Below are 23,647 nucleotides of genomic sequence, written 5' to 3' on the forward strand. Positions count from 1 at the left end.
ACGGTTGTTAAGTCAGCAACCTGGTTGGTTGAGTGAAATCTGCCTCCCCCCGTTGGATTTGCTTTGGATCACGTGGCCACAGGACAGCGCAAGTGGTCAGAATTTGGATGGTGGGACCAGGGGAGGCTGCAATGGTCAGAAGGGTGGAAAAACCATCCTAAGTCGCTCGTTTCAGTCGCCGTCGTAACTTTGAACAGTCACTAAATGAACGGCTATACAGTAAGTTGAAGATGGCTTCTCCTTTGATCCTCGTTGCTAGGGTCTCAAATTTTGGAATTCTCCAGGGGGACCCTGGAATATGAAGTCTGTGAGGCTGCCGCCATTTGGGTTCTTTTACCCTCTATGCAAGTGTTTCCCAACCGTGGCAACTTAAGAGATATCTGGACTTCAACTCCAAGAATTCCCCAGCCAGCATTCGCTGGCTGGGGAATTCTGGGAGTTGAAGTCCAAATATCTTCAAGTGCCCAAGGTTGGGGAACACTGGCGTAGAGGGTAAAAGAACCCAAATGGTGGCGTCCAGGCAGCTGGGTGGAGCCTCACGCTCCCTTCGCGACCGGCTCTCCGACAACTGACAGGCCCGAGCGGACCGGGACCATTTCACTCTGACCTGCGAGGCTTGGGAGACCCCTAAATTGAGGCGGTCCATCTCAAGGGAAAAAAGGAACTTAAAATCATTTCCCGGGTAATGTTCAAGCGCGGCTCCGAAGGTGTTAAGAGGCCACCAGACCGTTTTACGATAATTTAAACTTTATTCAGCCAAATATACAGGTTTTTTTTCCTCTCTCTTTTTTCCTTCTCTCTCTCTCTCACCTGCCTCTAAGCCTGGAAAGATACACAGTCCTGAAGATGCCTTTCTGGTTTTTGTTTTTTTATGCCCCAGGGTTTAATTATTTTTTTTAAAAAAAGTCATTATTGATTTCCAGAGGAGGGGGGGTGGAGGAGAAAAAAGGATGGCTTTAAAAAAATAATAATAACAACAGGGTGGAAAAGACAAAATTAAAATAGCCAGCGGGTCGGGAGATTCCACCTCTGTCCAGTAATTGTTTTATTTCCCTGGACAGTGTGCCAAAGCACACTGCATTCCACACCCCTCCCCATATATTTTTTTTTGGGGAAATGCATCTACAGGGGTCCAAGCTACTCAACACCCCCCACCCCACCCCCTGAAAGCTAGCTGAAGCAATCGACCCCCTCCCTGGCAAATCCTCCGCCCCCGTTTGGCCTCCCGCTCAAAAATGAAAAAAAACAAACAAAAACCACGTCAAACCGTTGCAGCTGGTGGCGGTTTTATCCCTCCCCCATCCCGAAAATTAATGCAACCGCTGGTGAAGTTGCCACGAATTTGCACCAAAGGTGAAGATTGCATGGGCCTCCTGCCCTCTCCTTGCCTGCGTGCCTACCCTCCCCACCCACCCACCCAGAAGAAAAAAGAGCAACCCCGTGGAATTCTTTTGCCCAGTGAAGACAAACACGGAGCGGTCAGTTGCTCTTCAGAGGGGACGGTTGAGCCCGCCATCGCTGCCCGCCCTGCTTTGCAGCCTCTCTGGGAAAATTGACGCCGCAGCGAGTCCGAAGGGTGTCAGGTCCCAGCACCGTCCCGGGAGTGTCCCTCCTCTCGAGTGGGGGGGGCGGGGAGGGGGCTGCCTTTACTTGTTGAGGGACAGCGACTGCATCCGCTTGCCTGCCAGGGCTGCGTCGTCTTTAGCTGTTGAGGGGGCGGGGGGTCAAGTGGAGAAAGAAGAAGAGTTGAATCCATGAAGGGATGAAACCTTCCTTCCTTCCTCTCCCTTTTCATTTCCATCTTCTTCCTTTTTTCTTTCTTCTTTCTCTCTCTTCTTCCCCCTCCCTTTCTAGTCATTTCCATCTCCCTTCCTTCCCTTTTCCCCTTTCTCCTCCTCTTTTTATTTCCATCTCCTTCCCTTTTTTCTTTCCTTTCTTCCTTGCCCTCTTTTCATTTCCATCTCCTTTCTTTTCTTTCTTCTTTCTCTCTCTTCTTTCTCCCTCCTTCTCTAATCATTTCCATCTCCCTTCCTTCCTTTCTTCCTCCTCCTCTTTTCATTTCCATCTTCTTCCTTCCTTTCTTCCTCCTCCTCTTTTCATTTCCATCTTCTTCCTTCCTTTTTCTTTCCTTTCTTCCTCCTCCTCTTTTCATTTCCATCTTCTTCCTTCCTTTTTCTTTCCTTTCTTCCTCCTCCTCTTTTCATTTCCATCTTCTTCCTTCCTTTTTCTTTCTCTTCTTCCTTCGTTCCTTTCCTCCCAGTCAATCTACCTTTCTAGAGTGCATAAGAATTCCTACAGGAAGGGGTGTAACTCCAAATAAGACATCTTTATAAACGGTTGATGGCTCTTTACTTCCTTCCTTCCTTCTCTCTCTTCTCCCTTTGTTTCTCTTTCTTTCTTTCTTTCTTTCTCTTTCCTTCTTTCCCTCTGTCCCTCTTTCTTTTTCCTTCTTTCCTTCTTCTTTCTCTCTTCTTCCTTCCTCTCTTTCTAATCATTTCCATCTCCTTCCTTTTTTCATTCCTTCCTTCCTTCCTCCGACTCTTTTCATTTCCAACTTTCTTTTTCTTTCTCTCTCTTCTTCCTCCCTCTCTTTCTAACCATTTCCATCTCCTTTTTTCTTTCCTTCCTTCCTTCCTCCGACTCTTTTCATTTCCATCTCCTTCCCTTTTTTCCTTCCTTCCTCCACCTCTTTTAATTTCCAACTCCTTCCTTTTTCTTTCTCTCTCTTCTTCCTCCTTCTCTTTCTAATCATTTCCATCTCCTTCCTTTTTTATTTGCTTCCTCCCTCCGACTCTTTTCATTTCCATCTCCTTCCCTTTTTTTCACTCCTTCCTTCCTCCCCCTCGTTTAATTTCCAACTCCTTCCTTTTTCTTTCTCTCTCTTTCCCCCCCCCTCCCTCCTTCCCTAATCATTTCCATCTCCCTCCCTCCCACATAGGCAACTTAAATACTTAAAACCACCCATCCCATAGTACATACTTTACTCGGGAAAAATCCTGGCAGAAGCCTCAACCCCACTTTAGCCCCCTTACCTCTCCTCTCCTCCTCCTTCTTTTTGGCTGCTTCCTCCCTCTGTTTTCGGATAATCGCTAGCCGGGCCAAGTCGGCCTTCGCCTGCTCCGTTTTCCCTGCCAGGTGCATCTTCATGTACCTTTCTTTCGCTTTCTGTTTTTCAATCTCTTCTCTGAAGGTGAGAGCGGGGGAGAAAAAGATCTAAATAGACGGGGGGGGCTTTGGAGATCTGTGCCACCCCCCCCTCCAAAAGACTTGTGGATTTTTGCCTGGATGGTTCTGAACACAACAGGTGAGTTTCACCAGAGGGAACCAAACCAGCCTTCCATGTCACTGCTGCCTGGCTACATAACATTTTAAAGTTACAGTGTTCCCTCGATTTTTGCGGGTTCGAACTTCGCAGAAAGTCTATACCACGGTTTTTCAAAAATATGAATTAAAAAATACTTTGCGGGGTTTTTTCCCTATACCACGGTTTTTCCCACCCGATGACGTCATATGTCATCGCCAAACTTTCGTCTGCCTTTAATAAATATTTTTTTTTAATAAACTTTAATAAATAAACATGTTGAGTAATAATCTGAATGGTTGCTAAGGGAATGGGAAATTGCAATTTAGGGGTTTAAAGTGTTAAGGGAAGGCTTGTGATACTGTTCATAGCCAAAAATAGTGTATTTACTTCTGCATCTCTACTCGGAAAGCATCCCTCACAAAAAGCGAGGGAACACTGTATAATTAATTATAACAGGCGGAGGGAGGGCAATACAAGTAGTCCTCAATTTACAACAGTTTCTTTTAGTGATTGACCGAAGTTACAACAGCACTAAAAAAAAAAAAAAAGACTTAACGACCATTTCAGCGTCCTGAGAAGCAAAGTAGTCGACAAATGTTATGTATGTTTGTGATCTGAGCGGGAATGCCTGATTTTTAATATAACTTGGATTTTAGATTAGTTGAATTGAGATTAATTGGATTGGGACATTGTATTGTATTGTTTTATTTTTAGATGCTGTAAGCTACCCCAAGTTCTTGGAGAGGGGCGGCATATAAATCAAATAAATAAATAAATAAAAGACAACGGGGAAGACGGATTTGCTTAACAACCGGGTTACTAACTTATCCACTGCAGCGATTATTATTATTATTATTATTATTATTATTATTATTATTATTAATTAGATTTGTATGCCGCCCCTCTCCGAAGATGGTAGCAAGAAAGGTCATACAATGGGACAGAACCCACTTAGCAACATAAATGTTGGGTTCTCCGGTTGTTGTAAATCGAGGACTACCTGAACACGATTGCAAGGGAGGAAGGAAGGTTACGTTTCATTTTCAAGTCAATGTGGTGGGTTTCTCTTCTTCTTTTTTTTTAAGCCCTGCCTCTTTAAAAGTAGTAGACTTCAACTCCCAGAATTCCCCAGCCGACTCTGCTGTGGCCAACGTTGAAAAACAGGGATAATGAACCCAAAGTGTATTTTTGTTCCCCCAACATTCACTATTTTCCAAAGGTTTAAAAACAAAACCCATTTAAACCTCTTTCCCAAACTTTTGGCTAATTCCCCGAGAATCGAGGGGATTAAAGGAGGCCAGGACTGCCCACTCCTCTCTATCTGGGAGGGGAGGGAAGGACTTACCGTTCTCTCCGCGACAATTCCCTCGGGCTCTCTAAATCGAGCTGCGTCACTTTTTTAGCGGTTTGTACCGCCCGGTTGGGATTCTCTATGTCGATCATGCCTTCCACGCCTTTGTGCTTCGGCTGGGATTGAGAAGGCAACAACAAAAGAGAGGCGGATTGGAAGAGCTTTCTGGAAGGGGATTGTGTGGCGGTTGTGCGGAGGGGGTGGCCTTGCGAGCCGGAGGAAAGAGATGCCACCCAGGGAACGGATGGATTAAGAGAGAGGTCACAATGGAGAGAGAAAGGAAGGAAGGATGGAAGGAGAGCAGAGGAAGGAAGAAGGTGGGGAAGGAAAAGGAGAAAAGGGGGAGGAAGGAAGAAGGAAGAGAAGGAGAGAAAGGGAGGAAAATGTGAAAGAAGGGAAGGGGAGAAAGGAAGAAAGGAGCAGAGGAAGGGAAGGAGAAGAAGGGGTGGAAGGAAGGAAGAAAGGAGGAAGGGGAGAAAGGAAGAAAGGGAGGAAGAAGCGGAGGAAGGAGAAGATAGAAGAGAAGGAAAGGAGAAAAAGGGTAGGATGGAAGAAGAAAGGGAAGGAGAGGAAGTGAGGAAGCAGTGGAAGAAAGGAAGGGGAGAAAAAAGGAGAAAAGGGGGAGAAAGGAAGAAGGAAGGGAAGAGAAGGAGAAGGGAGAAAAAAGTGGAGGAAGTGAAGGGGAGAAAGGAAGAAAGGGAGGAAAAAGCGGAGGGAAGGGAACGGGAAGGAAAGGAAAAGGGGGGAGGAAGGAAGAAAGAAGGGAAATAGAGGAGGAGGGGAAGGAGAAAAAGGCGAAGAAGAGGAGGGAAGGGGAAGAAGGAGAGAAGAGGAAAGGCAGACAGAAACAACCCTCCCCAACTTGTTAGGCCATAAAAAGAGACGTGGAAAATCTACATTTACAAGGGTCTCTTAACGTAGCTTTACAATCCCACCCAAACCATTTCCAGTCTGCTCCACCTAGCAAGCCTGACTTTAAAGCAAAGGAGGAGCCAGATCCTGGCGTGTGGTGAGAAAATGCAAGACCACATAACGTGTGTGTGTGTGTGTGTAAGTGTTGACTGGCTGAATCAAAGCCAGCAGCATCTTCTTGGCCCTCAATTGGGAAAAAATTCTTCTCCAGCCCCGGCCTCCCCCCCCCCCCACTTTACCTGATAGTCGTCGCCCTCTTCTTCCTCGCTCTCGTCCGAATCTAGCGATTTCTCCTTCTTCTTGAGTTCTCCAGAGGCCCCGGAGCCGCCTTCCTCTTGCTCCTCTTCCTCTTCCTGTGGAAAGGAGAAGCACCAGCCAATCAGAACAGCTGCGAGGAAGATTGGGTGGGGGTCAGAACCCCCGATTTAGCTTCAACCAAGGGAGGGGAGGGGGTTCTGGCTTTCATAGAAACATAGAAGATTGACAGCGGAAAAAGACCTCCTGGTCTATCTAGTCTACTCTTATAATATTTCCTGTATTTTATCTTAGGATGGATGCATGTTTATCCCAAGCATGTCTGCTGGAAGATTGTTCCAAGCATCTACTCCTCTTTCAGTCAAATAATATTTTCTCATGTTGCTTCTGATCTTTCCCCCAACTAACCTCAGATTATGCCTCCCTTGTTCTTGGGTTCACTTCCCTCTTGAACCTTATTTCACCCTTTAACATATTTAAATGTTTCGATCGTGTCCCCCCTTTTCCTTCTGTCCTCCAGACTCTACAGGTTGAGTTCATTAAGTCTTTCCTGATACGTTTTATGCTTAAGACCTTCCACCATTTTTGTAGCCCGTCTTTGGACCCGTTCAATTTTGTCACTATCTTTTTGTAGGTGATTCAATGACTGTATAATGCGTTTAATTTCTGTCACTGTAACCGGTCGCCAGGTAGGAAGATTATCCAGGATCTGGGGATGAGTCATCATCTTTCCTGAGTTATCTTGCTCAGGGGTAGCAAATAAGGTGGTATAGAAAACCTCCCAAATTGAGGCTGAAATGGGAATATCATATTTTCTTCAGGGTACAAATATATATGTAGTTTCTAGAACCGCTAAGTTTATAGTCAGGGCTGTTCAGATGAGAATATGTTTTATAGAACATATTGGGGTGGCATGCAAAGGAGATGAACTCACTTAAGAATATTTTATATCAGTGTCTTAGATTTGTTTAATATAATCCTTTGCACGAGTTATATTCTCATGTTTTACTACTCAGTTTTAGCATATTATACTGCATTTTAACTTATTATTTATTCAAATTCCCTCCATTTTAGCCAACTTTATTGTATTTTAACCAGTCACAGTTTTATGACGACCGATGTGGTCCTTTTCCTCGCTTTGATATGGTCGATTGACAAATCAAATAAAGTTGATATTGTATGGTATATTGTATTGTAGGTGATTCGCTGAACCGCTGCAGCCAAGAAGTGTTGTAAAACGAGGCAGAACTCACTCAAACAAATGTCTCATTTAGCCACATCAGTGTTGGGCTTGTCAACAGCACTTAAGACAATTTGGCTCCTTACCCTGGCCTTCTGTTTCTCAGCCTGTAGCTGGGCATCGATCTCTTCAGGGCTCGTATACTGCCGCGCTCGGCCTTTATGGCCCCCCTTTTTACCTGCAAATAAAAAGTGGGTTTAAAGATTACTTTCCCTCGCCTCTTTCTCCTTTATAGGGTGTTCAAATTCCATTGTCAGGCAAGGCCTAGACTCCCATCAATGGAAGCAGCGAGTTTCCAGGCTAAGAGAGTCTTTTCCCATCATATGCAGTAAACCGCGCAAGCAGTTACGGGCCTACCCATATATCTCCATCACTCCGCGGACTGCATTGGCTGCCGATTAGTTTCTGGACTCAATTCAAAGTGTTGGTTATGGCATGGGACCAGATTACTTGCGCGACCGTCTCCTGCCGCATGAGTCCCAGTGATCGGTCAGGTCCCACAGTCGGCCTTCTCCAGGTCCTGACAACTAGACAATGTCGTTTGGTGGGACCTAGGGGAAGAGCCTTCTCTGTAGGGGCCCCGGCCCTGTGGAATCAGCTCCTTCCCGAGATTCGCACTGCCCCCACCCTCCTCGCCTTCCGTAAACACTTAAAGACCTATTTATGCCGCCAGGCTTGGGGCCATTTGGTCTCAGCCCTCTGGCCAACAAATGTAGTATGTTTCGGTGTGTGAATGGTAATAGATGATTTTAACTCTATTAGTGTTTTTTAAAGTTTTAGTTATATTAATTGGATTTTTTAGTTATGTATACTAAAATGTTTTAGAATGTTTTTAATATTAGATTTGTTACACTGTCACTATTTTGTTGTGAGCCACCCCGAGTCTACGGAAAGGGGTGGCATACAAATCTAATAAATTATTATTATTATTATTATTATTATTATACTGTATATTGTTTTTCCACACATTGGAAAGAAGTGCGAGAGGACACTAATAGGATTTTAAATATACGAAAGACAATTACAAAGAAAATGGTGGTAATAGTCAAAAGGAATGAGATGGAAGAATTTAGAGAAATAAAAGAAGCAGCAAGACAGTGTCCAGGCGGTAATAGTCCTAGGCTGGAAGGATTTTGACAAAATGGACAATACAAAATTGGTATCGGCACATGGTGGATCATATTCAGTTTGAGATTATGGATAAGACGATGACATCATCAGGACTAGGAGTAGGGTTTGTAAAATTGAGGAGGGGGAGATGTGGAAAAGAGACTGAAGGGGCCCTTGGCGCTCTCTGAGCTTGGTAGTTTTCTCACATTACCCAAACAAGGTAACATTGTCATTCCTAGAAGGAAGGAAGATTTGTGGAGAGGAAGAGGAAAGGGGTCAAGAGGAGGAAGAGGAGAACAGGGGAGGGGGGCTGTCCTTGGTGCTCTCTGAGCTGTGTTGTTTTCCCACAGACCTTTTTTTACCCAAATCAAGTAAGGTCTTCACGAAAAAACATGAAAAGATTCTTTTTAGTTAAAGAGAAGAAAGCTGAAAGGCATCCCAAAGCAGGCAATTCTTCTGAGGGTCTGCTGTCCAGGAAGGGGTGGGGATGGGCATTCGAAGGAAGCTCCTCGGCTGCGGGGTATAAACTGAGTCCAGAAACCCCCTACTCAACCTCCCCCACACCCCGCTTCCCACATGCAAAGGGAAACTGACAATCCCCAACTCCAGCTCTGTTCTGATTGACAGCCAACTCGAGGGAAGCCCTTCTGGAAGATCCCTGAAGCCTGATGCAATCCACCCAGGTGGCTTTGCCATTCCGGAGGAGGAGGGGGAAGGAGGGAGGAGGAAGAAGAGGAGGAGGAGAAGGAAGGAGGGAGGAGAAAGAGGAGAAGGGAGGAGGAACAGGAGGAAAAGGAGGAGGGAGGAAGATGAGAGAGGAGGAGGAGGAGGAGGAGAGAGGCTGCCTGGACTCTGGATGGTGGTGGAGGTCAGCAAGGAAAGGTCCCTCCTCCGTCCCCCTACTTGGGCTAAGGAAGGCCCCCACCTCCCGATTTCGCACTAAGTAAGCCCTCTCCCCCAATTTCATTCTCCTTAAGAGACCCCCCCCCATCCTTTAATTCGCCTCTTTTGGAGACTCCCCCACCCCAGACTTTATTTTGCCATCAATTCAGCCCCATCCCATGGTTTGGCTCTTCTTAAGAAACCCCCCCCCCCCACTGATTTGTCATTCGAGATCCTCCCCCACCCACCCCTGATTTGACACTCCTTAAGCCCCCCCCCTCACAGGGCTCTTTTTGAGACACCCCCCCCACAGCCTCTCAGTTGACCCTCATTAAACTCCCCCGCCCCTAAAATGGGGCTCCCATGGACCCCCCTCATCCCCCAGCCCAATTATGGCATTAATGGAGCCCCCGCTCTTTAAAGGACCTGCCCGAGAATCTGGGGGGCTTCCGGGGGGGGGTCTGCCCTGGAATGATGATCAAGCCCCTCCATATATATATATTTGTTTTCATAGATTTTCACGGGTATATGTATGTAGATTGTTCTGAGTTCGGGTTTTGCCCCGTGCAATATTTTGCATGTCTATATATATATATAAGAATTAATATTATAATAATTAATATGAATACAATATATATTAATTAATGTAATACAGTATATATTAATACACATATATAATTTTAAACAGGGGAAAGGCCTGAAGCGCCACCCGGGCAGAGGGGGGACTGGGGTCCCAATGCCCATGGGGCGCGGCCGGGAACGATGGGGGGTGTAGTCCAGCTGCTTCGGAAGCCGGGCCTCCCCAGGGAGAGAAGCCTCGGCTGGGCGCTCACCTCCTTTGGGCATAGCGAGGTCCGGCAACGATGGCGGCTCCGACGGTGAGCGGCTCCTCCTGCTTTCTCCACCCGCCTCCCCCCCTCACACGCCTCGTTTGGCCCCGAGCTGGGAGCGACCCGGAAACGGAAGTGGGGCCGGCGTCGACGTCTTCCCCGTTTAGGTCCCCGGCCGCCTTCTTTTTCGTGAGGGCCGGCTCTGAGGGCTGTCTAGCCTGCCGCCTGACGGAAAACGGAGGGCACTTTAGCGCCGCAAAAGGGTCAAAAGTGAAAGAAGGGAAGCCGGCTGATCCGTTCGAGGATTTCTTCGTGAAGGCAGTTCGCCAAACAGGCAACTTTCGTAGACGGACGAACGGGAAAAGGAAAAGCCCCCCTTGGCAAGCGACGGCGGGGCGAAGTAAGGCCTGTTGCTGGTGACGTCACAGCGGGGCGACGGGAACTCTGGAGAAGCGGAAGAGCGTCGCGGAGGAAAACAGCAGCAACCCCCCAAATCGTAAGTAGCCCCCCCAGTCCCGCGTCGGACCAGAAGGGGGACCCGGAGCCCCATCACCCTATCTGGGGCGTGATTAACGCCTCTCTGCGTGGCTCCTGATCCCCTATGTCTCTCTTTTCCTCTGACTCAGACATCACTATCATTGAAGTTTCTACAGTCTCTGGTAGTTCCCCAGGTTTCTCAGGTTCCCATTCTCCCTCCCTCTCCCTCTCTGAGTCAGTTGTCAAGAACACTGGCCTAGGGGTAACCAAAACGGACCCAGTTCATCCTCCTCAGAATCTGTCACTAACTGAGCTGGTCGTGGACCACTCACAACACATAGATCTCAAATAAGTTCCTTCCGCAGGTTGTCTTCCTTTCTGAAGAGATGCCCAAGGTGAAAAGGAGCAGAAAGCCACCTCCGGATGGCTGGGAATTGATTGAACCAACCTTAGATGAGCTGGATCAAAAAATGAGAGAAGGTGTGTGTGTATAATGAGAGGGGGGGAGCTTGCTTGGCTGTACGCATTACAGAAAAGTGAAAATATGCAAGAATGAAAAAGTAATATATGGTCTGTGCCGTTTTTCTCTCTCAGCTGAGACCGAGCCGCATGAAGGGAAAAGAAAAGTGGAATCTCTGTGGCCCATCTTCAGAATACATCATCAGAAAACCCGCTATATCTTTGATCTCTTCTACAAAAGGAAAGCCATTAGCAGAGGTAAGGCAGTGATCTCTTTTGTCTTTCCTTGAAAATATATAAACCTTGTCTTTTTGGTCTTGTGGGGAGGGTAAATTAGTCAACCCTTTGAGGTAGGCCAAGTCAGGAGACAGACTTCAGGGACTACTGGGAGTCTTATTATAGGGCATGGGTGTCAAACTCGCATCAATCACGTGATGTTTTTCCCATCATGGAGCTGGGGTGGGTGTGGCCTGCGTTGTGAGCAGTCCATGTCTGGCTCAGCTCGTCACGGATTTCGAGGATCAAGAGACGGATGAGTACTGGCATCGCAGACCAGTGTTCTTGTCATCTGAGAGTGAGAGGAAGGGACTGAGAGTCAGCCAAACATTGTAGAACCCCCAGTTATGGGAATGAGTCAGAAGATGATGGGGAATTAGAGGAGGAGGACTCCGTTAGATGCAAGGGTCAGGAGAACGTGGTCTAGGCATGAATATCTGAAAAGGAGGGGTTCTTGGTGTTAGTAGATCTATGGGACACTTGGCTATGCCTTGCCAGTATATAAGGGACATCATGGCTGCCGGAGAATCAAAGCTGAGAAGACTTTCTGAGTTCAAATCCTTTTCCTTCATGCCTGTGTTATGCAAAGTTTTATGCAAGCTGCCAGAAACACTTCAAGGACTAAGATTTATAGCTTTCTGGCTCACATCCTGGGCTTTCTTATCTCCAGCTCATTAGAGAGAAACACTGCCAGCATGAAATTCCTTATTAACCCAGTGGATTGCATGACCTGTTTTTACCAATAGATTTTGTCCATGATCAAATTTTGAACAGTGTGTGAGGCTCTTTATTTCTGATTGTTGCCCTGTCCGGACAGAACAGCCTGTGTGTGATGTTTCTGGCCGGCGGGCAGCTAGTTTGACACCCCTTGTAGGGTATAGCATAATTTTGAAAGCCTGGCACACTTTGTCTGCATTCCTTCATAAAAAGCAAAAAAGAAAAGGCGGGATAATGTTGAGTTTCTTCCTTCTGCTTATTTAGGACAGAAAGCCTGGGGAGTGGAATCAAGCAAGGAATAAACCTAGAATCCTTACATTCCCACAAGTGATATTTGTTCACCTCCTGTTGAATTCTACTAATTCTTGTCTTGCGCCAATATAATGTTAGCTGAGTAGATCCTTACGTATAGGTATGAACACTAAATCAACTTAACTGGAACTTAACATGTTTATGGCCGAGATAGTATTTACTGAATTAGCTGTTATTTACTGAATTCCTTCTTCAAGGCCATTTCCATACATCTTTACCAATGTTCACCTATTTCCAAATTCTAGCTCATTTAACCAGAGGAATGAATATATTCACCCTTTCATTTATATTTGCCCTGTGTAGAATTATACGAATATTGCATCAAAGAAGGTTACGCAGACAAAAACTTGATTGCCAAATGGAAGAAACAAGGATACGAAAATCTCTGCTGTTTACGCTGCATCCAGACCCGTGATACCAATTTTGGAACCAACTGCATTTGTAGAGTGCCCAAGAGTAAACTTGAAGTGGTAAGGAATGTTGATTTTTTTATAAGTCATTTGCAGCCATGCTTTTAGTATCCACCGTCTTCTCCCCTTGTATGCATAAATTTATGAAATTCCCGTCCTGTAAAAAAATGTTTTAAAGTTTTTTCAAACACTGAATCTCCCCCCCCCCCCCCTTTACATTTTGCATAACTGCAAACCACTCATCTGTTGGTTTTGTTCTCCAGGGAAGAATAATTGAGTGCACTCACTGCGGCTGTCGGGGCTGCTCTGGATGAAAAGGTTCTTCAAAAGAAACCTCAAAATTTTGGAAGTTTTAAGTGACTGTTACCATCAAGGAGTGCTCATAAGAACTATTTTTTTTTCCACAACTTGCTGTCGAGATAGACTCCCTTTGTATCCCGCAATAGAATAAATGTGTGAATGCAGTAATGTGTTTTCATGTCCTGTATTGTCATTGTATTATAAAATAAAGTCTTACCTACTTCTCCCAAAATGATAAGCATAATTCTTTGATTTTTAAAAATTATTTACGGTATATGTTCTAGCAAAAAAATTTAAAAAGACTAAGCACTACTTTATTTTTGAACAATTTGAAAATATTGTTCATTTCTAAGAATACTATGTTTACTGATGATCACTGATACACACTGATCATCAGTAAATATAGTATTCTTAGAAATGAACAACTCCCGTTTCAAGCAAAGAAACCAGGGAGCTAAAACAAAATGCTATATGCCATATTAAAAAACTAATTGTCCCTTTTCAATTACGTGGACAGCTGTATGGATATTCCAGGATAGTGAAAGGGTAGAAAATATTCCTTGCTTTGGGAATCTTTACTAAAGTCCAATTTTTGCAGCAAACGTTGCTCAGCATTACAATTTTGCTTTGCAATTTAAGGTTTCTAATTTTCCTTTGAAGAGTTATAACCATTTTGTCTCATTCTTGGTGACTTGAAGATGTATTCAACTCCCAGAATTCCCCATGCTAGCTAACAAATTGGCTTAGAAAGAAACAGAACACAATCACAAAACAAGACTAAACTTTCCTTTAGAGTTTGAACAGGACAATAGGACAATCACCTATAATAATAAATGTTATTTATTCAACAGTATATATTACTGTTCCAGATAAATTTGGGTTGCAATTGTATATACATGTAGGGGTTATGTGAACAGATATGTATAGAATTAAAGAAATTTTAAAAACAAGACAGCAAGTCGTAATGAATGGCCAATATTTGCTTTATTTTAGCTCCTGGCTGCCTTGATCCTGTTCCATCTTGGTGCCACCTTTGCTTTGTGCCAAATTCTTATATTGGTATCTTGTCCAAGGATGTGGTGTTTCTTGCCCGGGCATCCACTTAAGCCAACGGAAATAGAAATCTCGGAAGCCATCAATTTTCTCTAGATAGTGATCCTTTTTCTGGTACTGCAAGAAGTAAAACAAATGCAACTTATTAAAAGCACTCCTTGCATCGGAAATGGAGTCTTGGCAGGCAGGATGGCATGAGGCTCTCCACAGCGGTCCCCAAACTACGGCCCGTGGGCCACATGCGGCCCACTGAGGCCATTTATCCGGCCCACCAGTGAGTGACAAGAGCTCAGGGAAAAGAGAGAGAGAAAGAAAGAAAAGGAAAAGAGAGGGAGGGAAGGAGGAGAGGAAGGAAGGAGAAATGGAGGGAACAAGGAAGAAAGGAAGAAAGCAAGGAAGAATTAAATGAATGGAGGGTAATTTTTTTTATTTTTTCTCTCTCAACATACAAACAACACAGTATACCATCTAATTTTCCATGAATAAAATGCAGTATTTTGTTAGTAACTAATATCAATCATCAAAAATTTGCAAAAGTTTCTTTTTCTAATTTTGTCATCCAGTTACATTCATTTTCTTTTAATTAAATTTTCTCCTTAATGTTCCTTCAAAAAGTGCAACACCAATTATATTTCTAACTTATTAACCATTATGCCAAAGTGCTTCCTTCTTTCTTTATACATTTTTCATAAGCCAAGAAAACCTTGTATAGCCAATCAGATGTCAACAAAAGAAAATTAAAAACAAAACAAACATATATGAATTTCAGACCTTCTCCCCCCTCTAAATAGTACGTTCCCATTTTGTTTTTTACTTTAAAACAAGGTATGTGCAGTGTGGATAGGGATTTGTTCATAGTTTTTTTTAATAGTCTGGCCCTCCAACAGTCCGAGGGACAGTGAACTGGCCCCCTGTGTAAAAAGTTTGGGGACCCCTGCGTCTCCTACATCCAATGATAGGCAAAGACAAATTTGAAACTTATGAGCTAGTTTTTGTTGTTAATGTCCTCCCAACTGGAACGAGGTCTCCTTGGATTCAAGTATTGCTCCTAGCAGTTTCATGGACAATGCCCTGTCCAGGTAGTCCTCGACTTAAAATAATGGATTGAGTGACTGTTCAAAGTTAAAAACCATCCCTGAAAAAGTAACTTATGATGGGTCTTCCACACTTGAGGACCTTTGCAGTATCCATTCATGGTCATGTGATCCAAATTCGTATGTTTGGCAATTGGGTCATGTTTATGACGGCTGTAGAGCCATGAGGTCGTGTGGGATCCCCTTTTGCGACCTGACAAGCAAAGTCAATGAGGAAAACAGATTCATGTAACAACTGCGTGACTAACAACTGCGGTGATTCCCTTAACAACTAGCAGGAAAGATCCTGAAACGGTACAGAACTTAACAACAGAAATTTGGGCTTCTCTGATTTTCGCAAGTCGAGGACTATCTGAACATGACTGCAAGTGGTCCTTCAGAATATGTTTCATTTTCAAGTCAAAACTCACTAAAAAGTCTCACCTAACATCACATTTGGGTTCAGTTGTGGTTGTAAGTTGAGGACTAACTGTATTAGAACTGACAAAGATAAGCCATCGTCCGCATCAGTTAATTATATGAATAAAAGCATGAAGGTTTGGTAGGGAAGGTTTGCCTATTTGCCAATGACTCCAAAGTGTGCAATAGGGTTGATATTCCTGGAGGGGTCTGTAATATGGTGAATGATTTAGCTTTACTAGATAAATGGTCAAAGCAATGGAAACTGCAGTTTAACGTTTCCAAATGTAAAATAATGCACTTGGGGAAAAGGAATCCTCAATCTGAGTATTGCATTGGCAGTTCTGTGTTAGCAAAAACCTCAGAAGAGAAGGATTTAGGGGTAGTGATTTCTGACAGTCTCAAAATGGGTGAGCAGTGTGGTCGGACAGTAGGAAAAGCAAGTAGGATGCTTGGCTGCATAGCTAGAGGTATAACAAGCAGGAAGAGAGAGATTGTGATCCCCTTATATAGAGCGCTGGTGAGACCACATTTGGAATGCTGTGTTCAGTTCTGGAGACCTCACCTACAAAAAGATATTGACAAAATTGAACGGGTCCAAAGACGGGCTACAAGAATGGTGGAAGGTCTTAAGCATAAAACGTATCAGGAAATACTTCATGAACTCAATCTGTCTAGTCTGGAGGACAGAAGGGAAAGTGGGGACATGATCGAAACATTTAAATATGTTAAAGGGTTAAATAAGGTCCAGGAGGGAAGTGTTTTTAATAGGAAAATGAACACAAGAACAAGGGAACACAATCTGAAGTTAGTTGGGGGAAAGATCAAAAGCAACGTGAGAAAATATTATTTGACTGAAAGAGTAGTAGATCCTTGGAACAAACTTCCAGCAGACGTGGTTGGTAAATCCACAGGAACTGAATTGAAACCTGCCTGGGATAAACATATATCCATCCTAAGATAAAATACAGGAAATAGTATAAGGGCAGACTAGATGGACCATGAGGTCTTTTTCTGCCGTCAGTCTTCTATGTTTCTATGAATGGGGTTTTCTTTGGAAGGGAAGCTTAAAGTGAGCGTTTAACTTTTCAATCAAATATGGCTAACTTAGTTTTAACATCCATAGCAATGTAACGCCTTCCAAACATTTTATCTAGGAAGTTTTAAGTTTCTAACGTTTTAGTGACTTAAACCCACTGAAGCTCAAATTTACACCAACACAAAAGACAGAGGATAATCTTACCTTATCATAATTAGGAGGATACTGGGCTGCAAACTCCAGCATGTTAACAATAAATTCATTTGGAGCCACCTGATTCCTGCTCATGTCTTTAAGGATCTCTACGAGGTAAGTGTAATTCAGTCGCCTCACCGCTGCGTTTATCAACGCGCCGTAGATTTGCACGTTGGGTTTTATTCCAGACAGCTGAAACAAATACAGAAAAAGACTTCAAAACATTTGTAGCCAAGGCAGTTGTGAAAAAAACAACATCTCTCTGTCTTGGTTCGAATCTAGACAAAGATTGAAGCTACGGCAAATATTTCAAGGCAGAAAATATTAGCGCCTCAAAATTTTGAATTCAGCTTCCTCAGAGGTGGATTGTTTTGTACCTTCATGTCTGACAGGAGCTGCATCCCTTCTTTATATTTGCGGCAGGCAATGGCTAAGTTGCAAAATGTGTACAGGTCTGGCGAAAGTCCGTTTTGCAGCATTAAAGGCAGCAAGCTCTGTAAATTAAAAAAGAGGTTAAGCAGGGCTTTATATACCATATTCCTCGGAGTATAAGACGCAGCTTCCCCTCACAAGAGGGTGGAAAGTTTTTTAAAACTTTTCCCCCCCAGCCTAACGAAGTGCTAACAATCTTCCTGGCTTGCAGGATTTTTTCATTGCTATTCTCTCCAATGGTTTTTTCCAACCGTAAGTCTTTACAGGCTTGTATTCATTCTACTCCCTCTGAAGATTTTTTTCAGCCCTAACCAGGGGATAAAATAATGTGCTGAAGGTGACCAGACTACGGATGCTAGCCAGGTGAATACCTGGTAGGTAGATTCCCCCCCCCCCCCCATTTTCCTCCCCCAAAACTAAGATATGCATCGGACCAGAATATCTCCGGGACCGCCTTCTGCCGCACGAATCCCAGCGACCGGTTAGGTCACACAGAGTCGGCCTTCTCTGGGTCCCGTCGACTAAACGATGTCGTCTGGCGGAACCCAGGGGAAGAGCCTTCTCTGTGGCGGCCCTGACCCTCTGGAACCAGCTCCCCCTGGAGATCAGAACTGCCCCCACCCTCCTTGCCTTTCGTAAAGTTCTTAAGACCCACCTCTGCCGTCAGGCATGGGGGAATTGAGACATCTTCCCCGGGCCTATAGTTTATGCATGGTATGTTTGTGTGTAGGTTTGCTCTTAATAATGGGGTTTTTAGTCTTTTTTAAATTATTAGATTTGTTTTACATCGTCTTTATTATTGCTGTGAGCCGCCCCGAGTCTACGGAGAGGAGCGGCATACGAATCTAATAAGTAATAAAAATAATAATGATAATTCCGAAAAATGTGATACGTTCTCAAAAATATGTGAGAACTCTAGGTGAAGCTGACCTTTCTAACATATCGTTGTAGCGTTGGCCTAAAAAGAAAGCAGGAATGAACGTCTTAGAAAGATAGGCGGGTTGACCTAGTGGTTAAAGCATCAGGGCATCAGAAACCAGGGAAAGCTGTGAGTTCTAATCCTGCCTTAAACTTTCAAGCTGGGTGGCCGGCCACTTTTCTTTCAGCCCAGCCACCTCCGCAGGAGAAAATAAGAGGCCAACGGAATATTGCGCATTTTTGCCGCTTTTAGTTATTTACAAAGTAATACATGTGAAATTTTTTTAAAATATCAAAATTAATTCATTTAAAAAGCTCCCAAAAGCTGAATTTGGCTAATGCAAATGCTCCCGTAACAGTGATCCACCCCCAGAAAGGGACGATCTCACCTTTGCCGCCTCCAGATCGGCTTTCTTGCTCTTTTTCCTGATCAACGTATTAAAAAAAGCCACGTCTGGTTTCACGCCGTTCTCCTTCATGACGGCCAGCAAAGACGATTCTGATGGGCTGTTGACTTCCACGTTTTCGGCCAGCAATACGAACGTCCGGATGTTCCCCGCCACCTTGTCGTCCTTCATTTTTTTTAAGAAGCCTTCCATGTTCCCCATCAGAGCCAGTCGGTCAGAAGGCGTGGCCACCGTCCCCAAGGAAACCACGTGTGGGGCCAGGCTCTGCAAATCCAGCAAGTTAGGGGAGGGGATGGCAGGCTCCGAGGAGGAGTTTCCTGCCCTTGGTTCCGGAACCAGCTGGTTCTGATAAGAGATCAACGAACTCCTGTTTGTATCGCAGTCTGATAAGTTGGAGCGATCGCTTGACTTTGGCTTGGCACCTGCTCGGTTTCTATCAGGCCTCTCCGTTTTAGGACCGTCTCCTGGGAACATGTTTTGTTCCAGAGCTTCGACGTCCGATAGCATGGAAGCCGGAACGATGGCTCTTTTCTTTCTCTGACCTTTTGTGCCTTGCTCCCTGCCAGCATTCAGCCTCAGGTGGGTCGAGCGCTTCTCTGAGGGTCTTAGTAGCAATGTAGAAGCCACCTCGGGGTCACCGATGCCACAGTATTTGGCAGCCGACAGCATCAAGTTGTAAGTGTACAGGTCAGGTTTGAGGTTCAGCTTGGCCATCTGCTGCCAAACCTGTTTTAAAAAACAACAACAGTACCGATCATTAACTTATACACATCCATCTGAGTTAGTGTTTAGGAGGGGTGGACTTCAGCTCCCAGAATTCCCCAGTCAGCATGTACCGGGAAAGGGCGGAACAGACCTGTAAAGCATAGCGGAACCCGTTCTCCTTGTCGTTTATACATCCCATGAGCAGGATGTTGAAAGTATCCGTGGTGATTTGATGGCCTTTTGCCACCATTTCCTGAGGAAAGTTAAGGATTCTGTAATTAGTCTTCAATATAAACAGGTACCAAAAGATCAGTTGCTCTGTAATGCAAATATAGCGTTCCAAGGAAACAGAAATTTGTCATGCACAATTTAAGGATAAAAATTTAGGCTAAGGTCACCTGTAGATCTGAAACTGTTGTGCCTTAGACCAGTGTTTCCCAACCTTGGCAACTGGAAGGTATTTGGACTTCAACTCCCAGAATTCCCCAGCCAGCGAATGCTGGCTGGGGAATTCTGGGAGTTGAAGTCCAGATATCTTCAAGTTGCCAAGGCTGGGAAACACTGCCTTAGACAACAAAATACCATCTTGACTGTTCCCACCAACTCTACTAAACTACCACATTTATTTGATTTTAGCTTAGTATATTTTGTGAAGCAAGGATATTTTATAAACCTGATAAGTGGCTATACTGCAACATGTAAATCCTGCCATAATTTTAATCTTGTGAAGACTAGGAGAAAAAAAATCAGCCCATTTCTAGGAACCCACCAACCATTTGTTTGCAACAACCAAAGTCTCTCTTCTACCTTATACAGACTATTCCAAAGTTGATGAAGAAACAATGAATTCCAAAGGATATATTTCTTAACAACCATTGTTCCAACTCCAACCTCAGAATTTCTCCTTGTTAAGCTTTTGAGGAACATTACATGGTTTATTTATATCTAGAGTCAAGCAGCATATAAATTATTATTATTATGGTGATTTATGTCATATTTTGAGTTTGAGTATGAAGTTTCTAAGGCAGCTGATAGATACAATTTTGTGAAGAATTATAAATTTATAGCAATAATCCCCTTTCCCCCCTTTTTACCTTTAATATATCAAAGCACATGTGGAGATCCGAACACAAAGCACAGCATTTCAATAAAGCGCGATACGCAGTTGGATTCAACTCTATGCCTTTTTGGATCAGTTCCTGTCGTAACTTAAGGGCGCTCTGCAGACCATTGTCTTTCCAGGGTGTCTCTGCGCAGGCGTTGAAGAGGGCCGTGTATGTGGCAATCGTAGGCGTCAGGTCTCGCTTTTTCATCTGTCTCCCCATAACATAACAAGACCAAAGTTTCATCAACAAAACAACTAAGGAAATCCATCATATTTCCTACAAGACATCATTTAGCATGGGGGCTTTTTGTAATTATTTGTAAAGTTCACAAACTTAGAAAGGGTTGCTGTGGGGGAATATTGTAAAAACTTCCTCAACAGATAAGAAAAAAGAGCATAACACAAAAAAATGGATGTCAAACTGAAGGAATAACAGAAATGCAGTGTTGGCACTGCAAAGTGTTGCAGTGTTGTTTAGGAAATATAGGAGGGAGCTTCAGTGCGAAATGACACATCAATGAAGGTTCCCAATTGAACTGGAGCCCTCCAATCACGGATTTAAATCAGCCATTTTGTTTCTTATTCATTTTAATCAAGCCCCTCCACCCCCCCCTGACTAAAAATCCCTTTGAAAGAAACTTGGGGTATTTACATCATTGTAGAGCTTTAAGGCCTTCTTCAGGTACCCAACCCTGCCACATCCACCAATCAGCACTGTGTAGTTGAACTCTTCGGGCCAGAGACGTTCTTCCTTCAGCATCTGTACCTCAAAGAGCTCGAGAGCCTCAGCAAGCTGCAGAGGAGGTTAAGGGTTAAGGAAGAGGGTTAACTGCAAAACTCCACATAGCTCAACAAGGTCAGGAAGTCCGAACTACTAAAACTGCACAGATTTGGGGTAAATATAGGTAATCCTCGCTTAACAATGGACTGCTTAGCAACCACTTAAAAGTTATGAAGAAGCAGCTGAAAAACTTAATAATCCATTTCCACTCACACATCATCATTATCATCTTCATTTTATAATAATCCATTGTGGGGTGGAGTCTGAGCAAGTGAATGGAGCCAGCGTAGTGTTTTACTAGCCACTGCCCTTTCTGTCACCAATGGGGAGTTTTGTTCAGCAGATAATCTTAGTGTGCCCAGAGAGAAATATCTGCCTCTACCTAGGATTGAACTCACAGCCTTCTAATCATGAGGCAAGAGCTCCACTTCTAGGCCACCGCACCATCCACTGCACGCACAAAAAAACATCTGGGGTCACATGACTACATTTTGGGCACAAAATAGGAGGAATGAATATTAGGAACGCTTTGTCACCTTAAGCTGCTTTTAAAATAATGAAGAAAATCTTCATTATTTTAAAAGCATAGCGATAAATCAAGAAAGAAAGAGATCTTTCCTTGTCCTTCATTAAACCCTCCATCCCCATCTTTTTTTAAAAGGCACAACATAGCCACAGTAATTACCTTATTTTCCTTTATCAACGCTTTGCACTGCAAAAAATACCAGTATGGAGTATTTCTTGGACCCCATCTGGGTTTTATTTCTAGCTCCTCCTCCTCTTCTTCCTCCTCTTTTTTGGCTTGGAGTCGTAAGTTGTGAGAATCAGTCGAAGCCTTCTGAGAAAAGGGCTTGGGAGGATATTTCTGAGTTAACAACCCAAAGCTTTCATCAGCATCAAATTTCTCCTCTTCTTCTTCATCTTTAGAAAGCGCTTCCGACGATCTCGCCATCTCCTCCAGATCTCTGTTGTGTAATTTATAGACTGGCAGCGACGTGCTGATCAGCCTCCGGTCCAGAAAAGCTGTGGATTGTAGGCTTGGAGGCCATATCCATTTTTTGCTTCCAGGAACGTCTCTGAAACGGTGAATGGAACAAATCCAAGGACAGACAGACCCTTTCTGGGTAAATATTGCAGAGAAGCCCCGGCACATCCGCTGAGAAACCGTCATAATTTCGTCTTTCTCTCTCTTAACTCTAGACGCGGGGACTGAAATCCGGATCCAGGGAATTAAGATTGCATCTTAAAAGCATCACCTGTTTGCCCTGGGAAAATGATCCGAAGTAGCAAGGATACATTTTGCAGGAGCCATCCTACAAATAAAAACATTAATGATGAAATGAAAACCTTTAAAGGCATTTGAATCAGGTTTTTTAAAAAAATCACACTTCTTCTAAACTTCTGAGGGAAAAGAATCAGAATCGAGCTGGAAGGGACCTTGAAGGTCATCTAGTCCAGCCCCCTGCTCAAGGAGGGGACCCTATACCATTTCAGAAAAACAGCTATCCAGTTTCTTTTTTAAAAGCTAAGAGTTGAGGGAGCATCCATAAACTTCTGAAGGTGATCCATTCCACTGACTAACCAACCAATCAATCAATCAATCAATCAGATTAGAGCTGGAAGGGACTTTGATGGTCATTTAGTCCAGCCCCCTAGTTCAAGGTTACCCTACTATAAGATTTCAGAAAAATGGCTGTCTATTCTCTTTCTTATAAAGCCACCAATGTTGGAGCACCACAACATAGAAACATAGAAGATTGACGGCAGAAAAAGACCTCATGGTTCATCTAGTCTGCCCCTATACTATTTTCTGTATTTTAGAAACTTAGAGGTCCATTTTATTTTAGGATGGATCTATGTTTATCCCAGGCATGTTTAAATTCATTTTCTGTGGATTTACTAACCACATCTGCTGGAAGTTTGTTCCAAGCATCTACTACTCTATCAGATTGTGCCCCCTTGTTCTTGTGTTCACCTTCCTATTAAAAATACTTCCCTCCTGAACCTTATTGAACCCTTTAACATATTTAAATGTTTCAATCATGTCCCCCCTTTAGGTCTTTCCTGATAATTTTTATGCTTAAGACCTTCCACCATTTTTGTAGCCTGTCTTTGGACTCGTTCTATGCATATAAACATTGTTATATCTTTGTATAATAGCAATACGTACTTGACTGACTGATTAACTAACTAAATAAATAAACCAACAAACATCTGGAGACCTGTCCTTCGTGCCTTCTGTCTCTCTTTATCCCTGACCTAGCAGCCTACCTTGCAGGGCTGTTGTTGAGGGGAGGCACACAAAACGGATGGAGAAGCGCTCAGGCAAAGAGCTCCTAAGTAAAAGCGGGAGAGAAATCAGATTAATAGACAGAGGGGATAATTAGAATATTATAATTTGGAAAAAAATCCCCTCAGAGCGGTCCACTCAGGCCTCCAACCGTCCTCCCCACCCCCCACCTCGCGCGCTACTGTCCCTCTACTCTCCCCGCCCACTAAGAAGGCGGAGCTTCTCTTTAGGAAGAGATCTCCGGCGCCTGGATAGGCCCACTTCATTTCCCTTTCCTCCATTCGGCCAATCAGAACTGGCCTCTTTTGGATTGGTCCGCAGCCTAAATGGGAGGAGGTCGCTCCTCCATTGGCCGAACGCAAGGGGTAGGCAAAGTTGGCTCTCCTATATATGG

General features: G+C 44.0%; 3 protein-coding genes across 3 annotated transcripts; 1 reads left to right on the plus strand and 2 right to left on the minus strand.

The window, feature by feature from the left end:
• Positions 1 to 729: 729 nt before the first annotated feature.
• Positions 730 to 10,045, minus strand: LOC139155555 (28 kDa heat- and acid-stable phosphoprotein-like). The gene is made up of 6 exons (XM_070730739.1): positions 9,888 to 10,045; positions 7,149 to 7,240; positions 5,807 to 5,920; positions 4,650 to 4,771; positions 3,033 to 3,184; positions 730 to 1,705 (listed from the first exon to the last, which is right to left on the minus strand). The coding sequence occupies exons 1-6, from the start codon at positions 9,898 to 9,900 to the stop codon at positions 1,647 to 1,649; spliced, it is 552 nt and encodes a 183-aa protein (XP_070586840.1). The 5' UTR covers positions 9,901 to 10,045; the 3' UTR covers positions 730 to 1,646.
• A 255-nt stretch (positions 10,046 to 10,300) lies between these two features.
• LOC139155557 (protein BUD31 homolog) lies at positions 10,301 to 13,067 on the plus strand. Its single transcript, XM_070730740.1, has 5 exons — positions 10,301 to 10,380; positions 10,727 to 10,841; positions 10,956 to 11,078; positions 12,429 to 12,595; positions 12,799 to 13,067. Exons 2-5 carry the CDS (start codon positions 10,748 to 10,750, stop codon positions 12,847 to 12,849), a joined length of 435 nt encoding a protein of 144 aa, XP_070586841.1. The 5' UTR covers positions 10,301 to 10,380; positions 10,727 to 10,747; the 3' UTR covers positions 12,850 to 13,067.
• Positions 13,068 to 13,800: 733 nt separating this feature from the next.
• Positions 13,801 to 23,498, minus strand: LOC139155554 (pentatricopeptide repeat-containing protein 1, mitochondrial-like). Its single transcript, XM_070730738.1, has 9 exons — positions 23,235 to 23,498; positions 21,649 to 22,276; positions 20,835 to 20,975; positions 20,172 to 20,390; positions 19,229 to 19,330; positions 18,355 to 19,098; positions 16,993 to 17,109; positions 16,625 to 16,807; positions 13,801 to 14,005 (listed from the first exon to the last, which is right to left on the minus strand). Exons 2-9 carry the CDS (start codon positions 22,132 to 22,134, stop codon positions 13,820 to 13,822), a joined length of 2,178 nt encoding a protein of 725 aa, XP_070586839.1. The 5' UTR covers positions 22,135 to 22,276; positions 23,235 to 23,498; the 3' UTR covers positions 13,801 to 13,819.
• Positions 23,499 to 23,647: the final 149 nt, after the last annotated feature.

The sequence above is a fragment of the Erythrolamprus reginae genome, unplaced genomic scaffold, assembly GCF_031021105.1.
Source record: "Erythrolamprus reginae isolate rEryReg1 unplaced genomic scaffold, rEryReg1.hap1 H_3, whole genome shotgun sequence".
In the NCBI taxonomy this organism is placed as follows: Eukaryota; Metazoa; Chordata; class Lepidosauria; order Squamata; family Dipsadidae; genus Erythrolamprus; species Erythrolamprus reginae.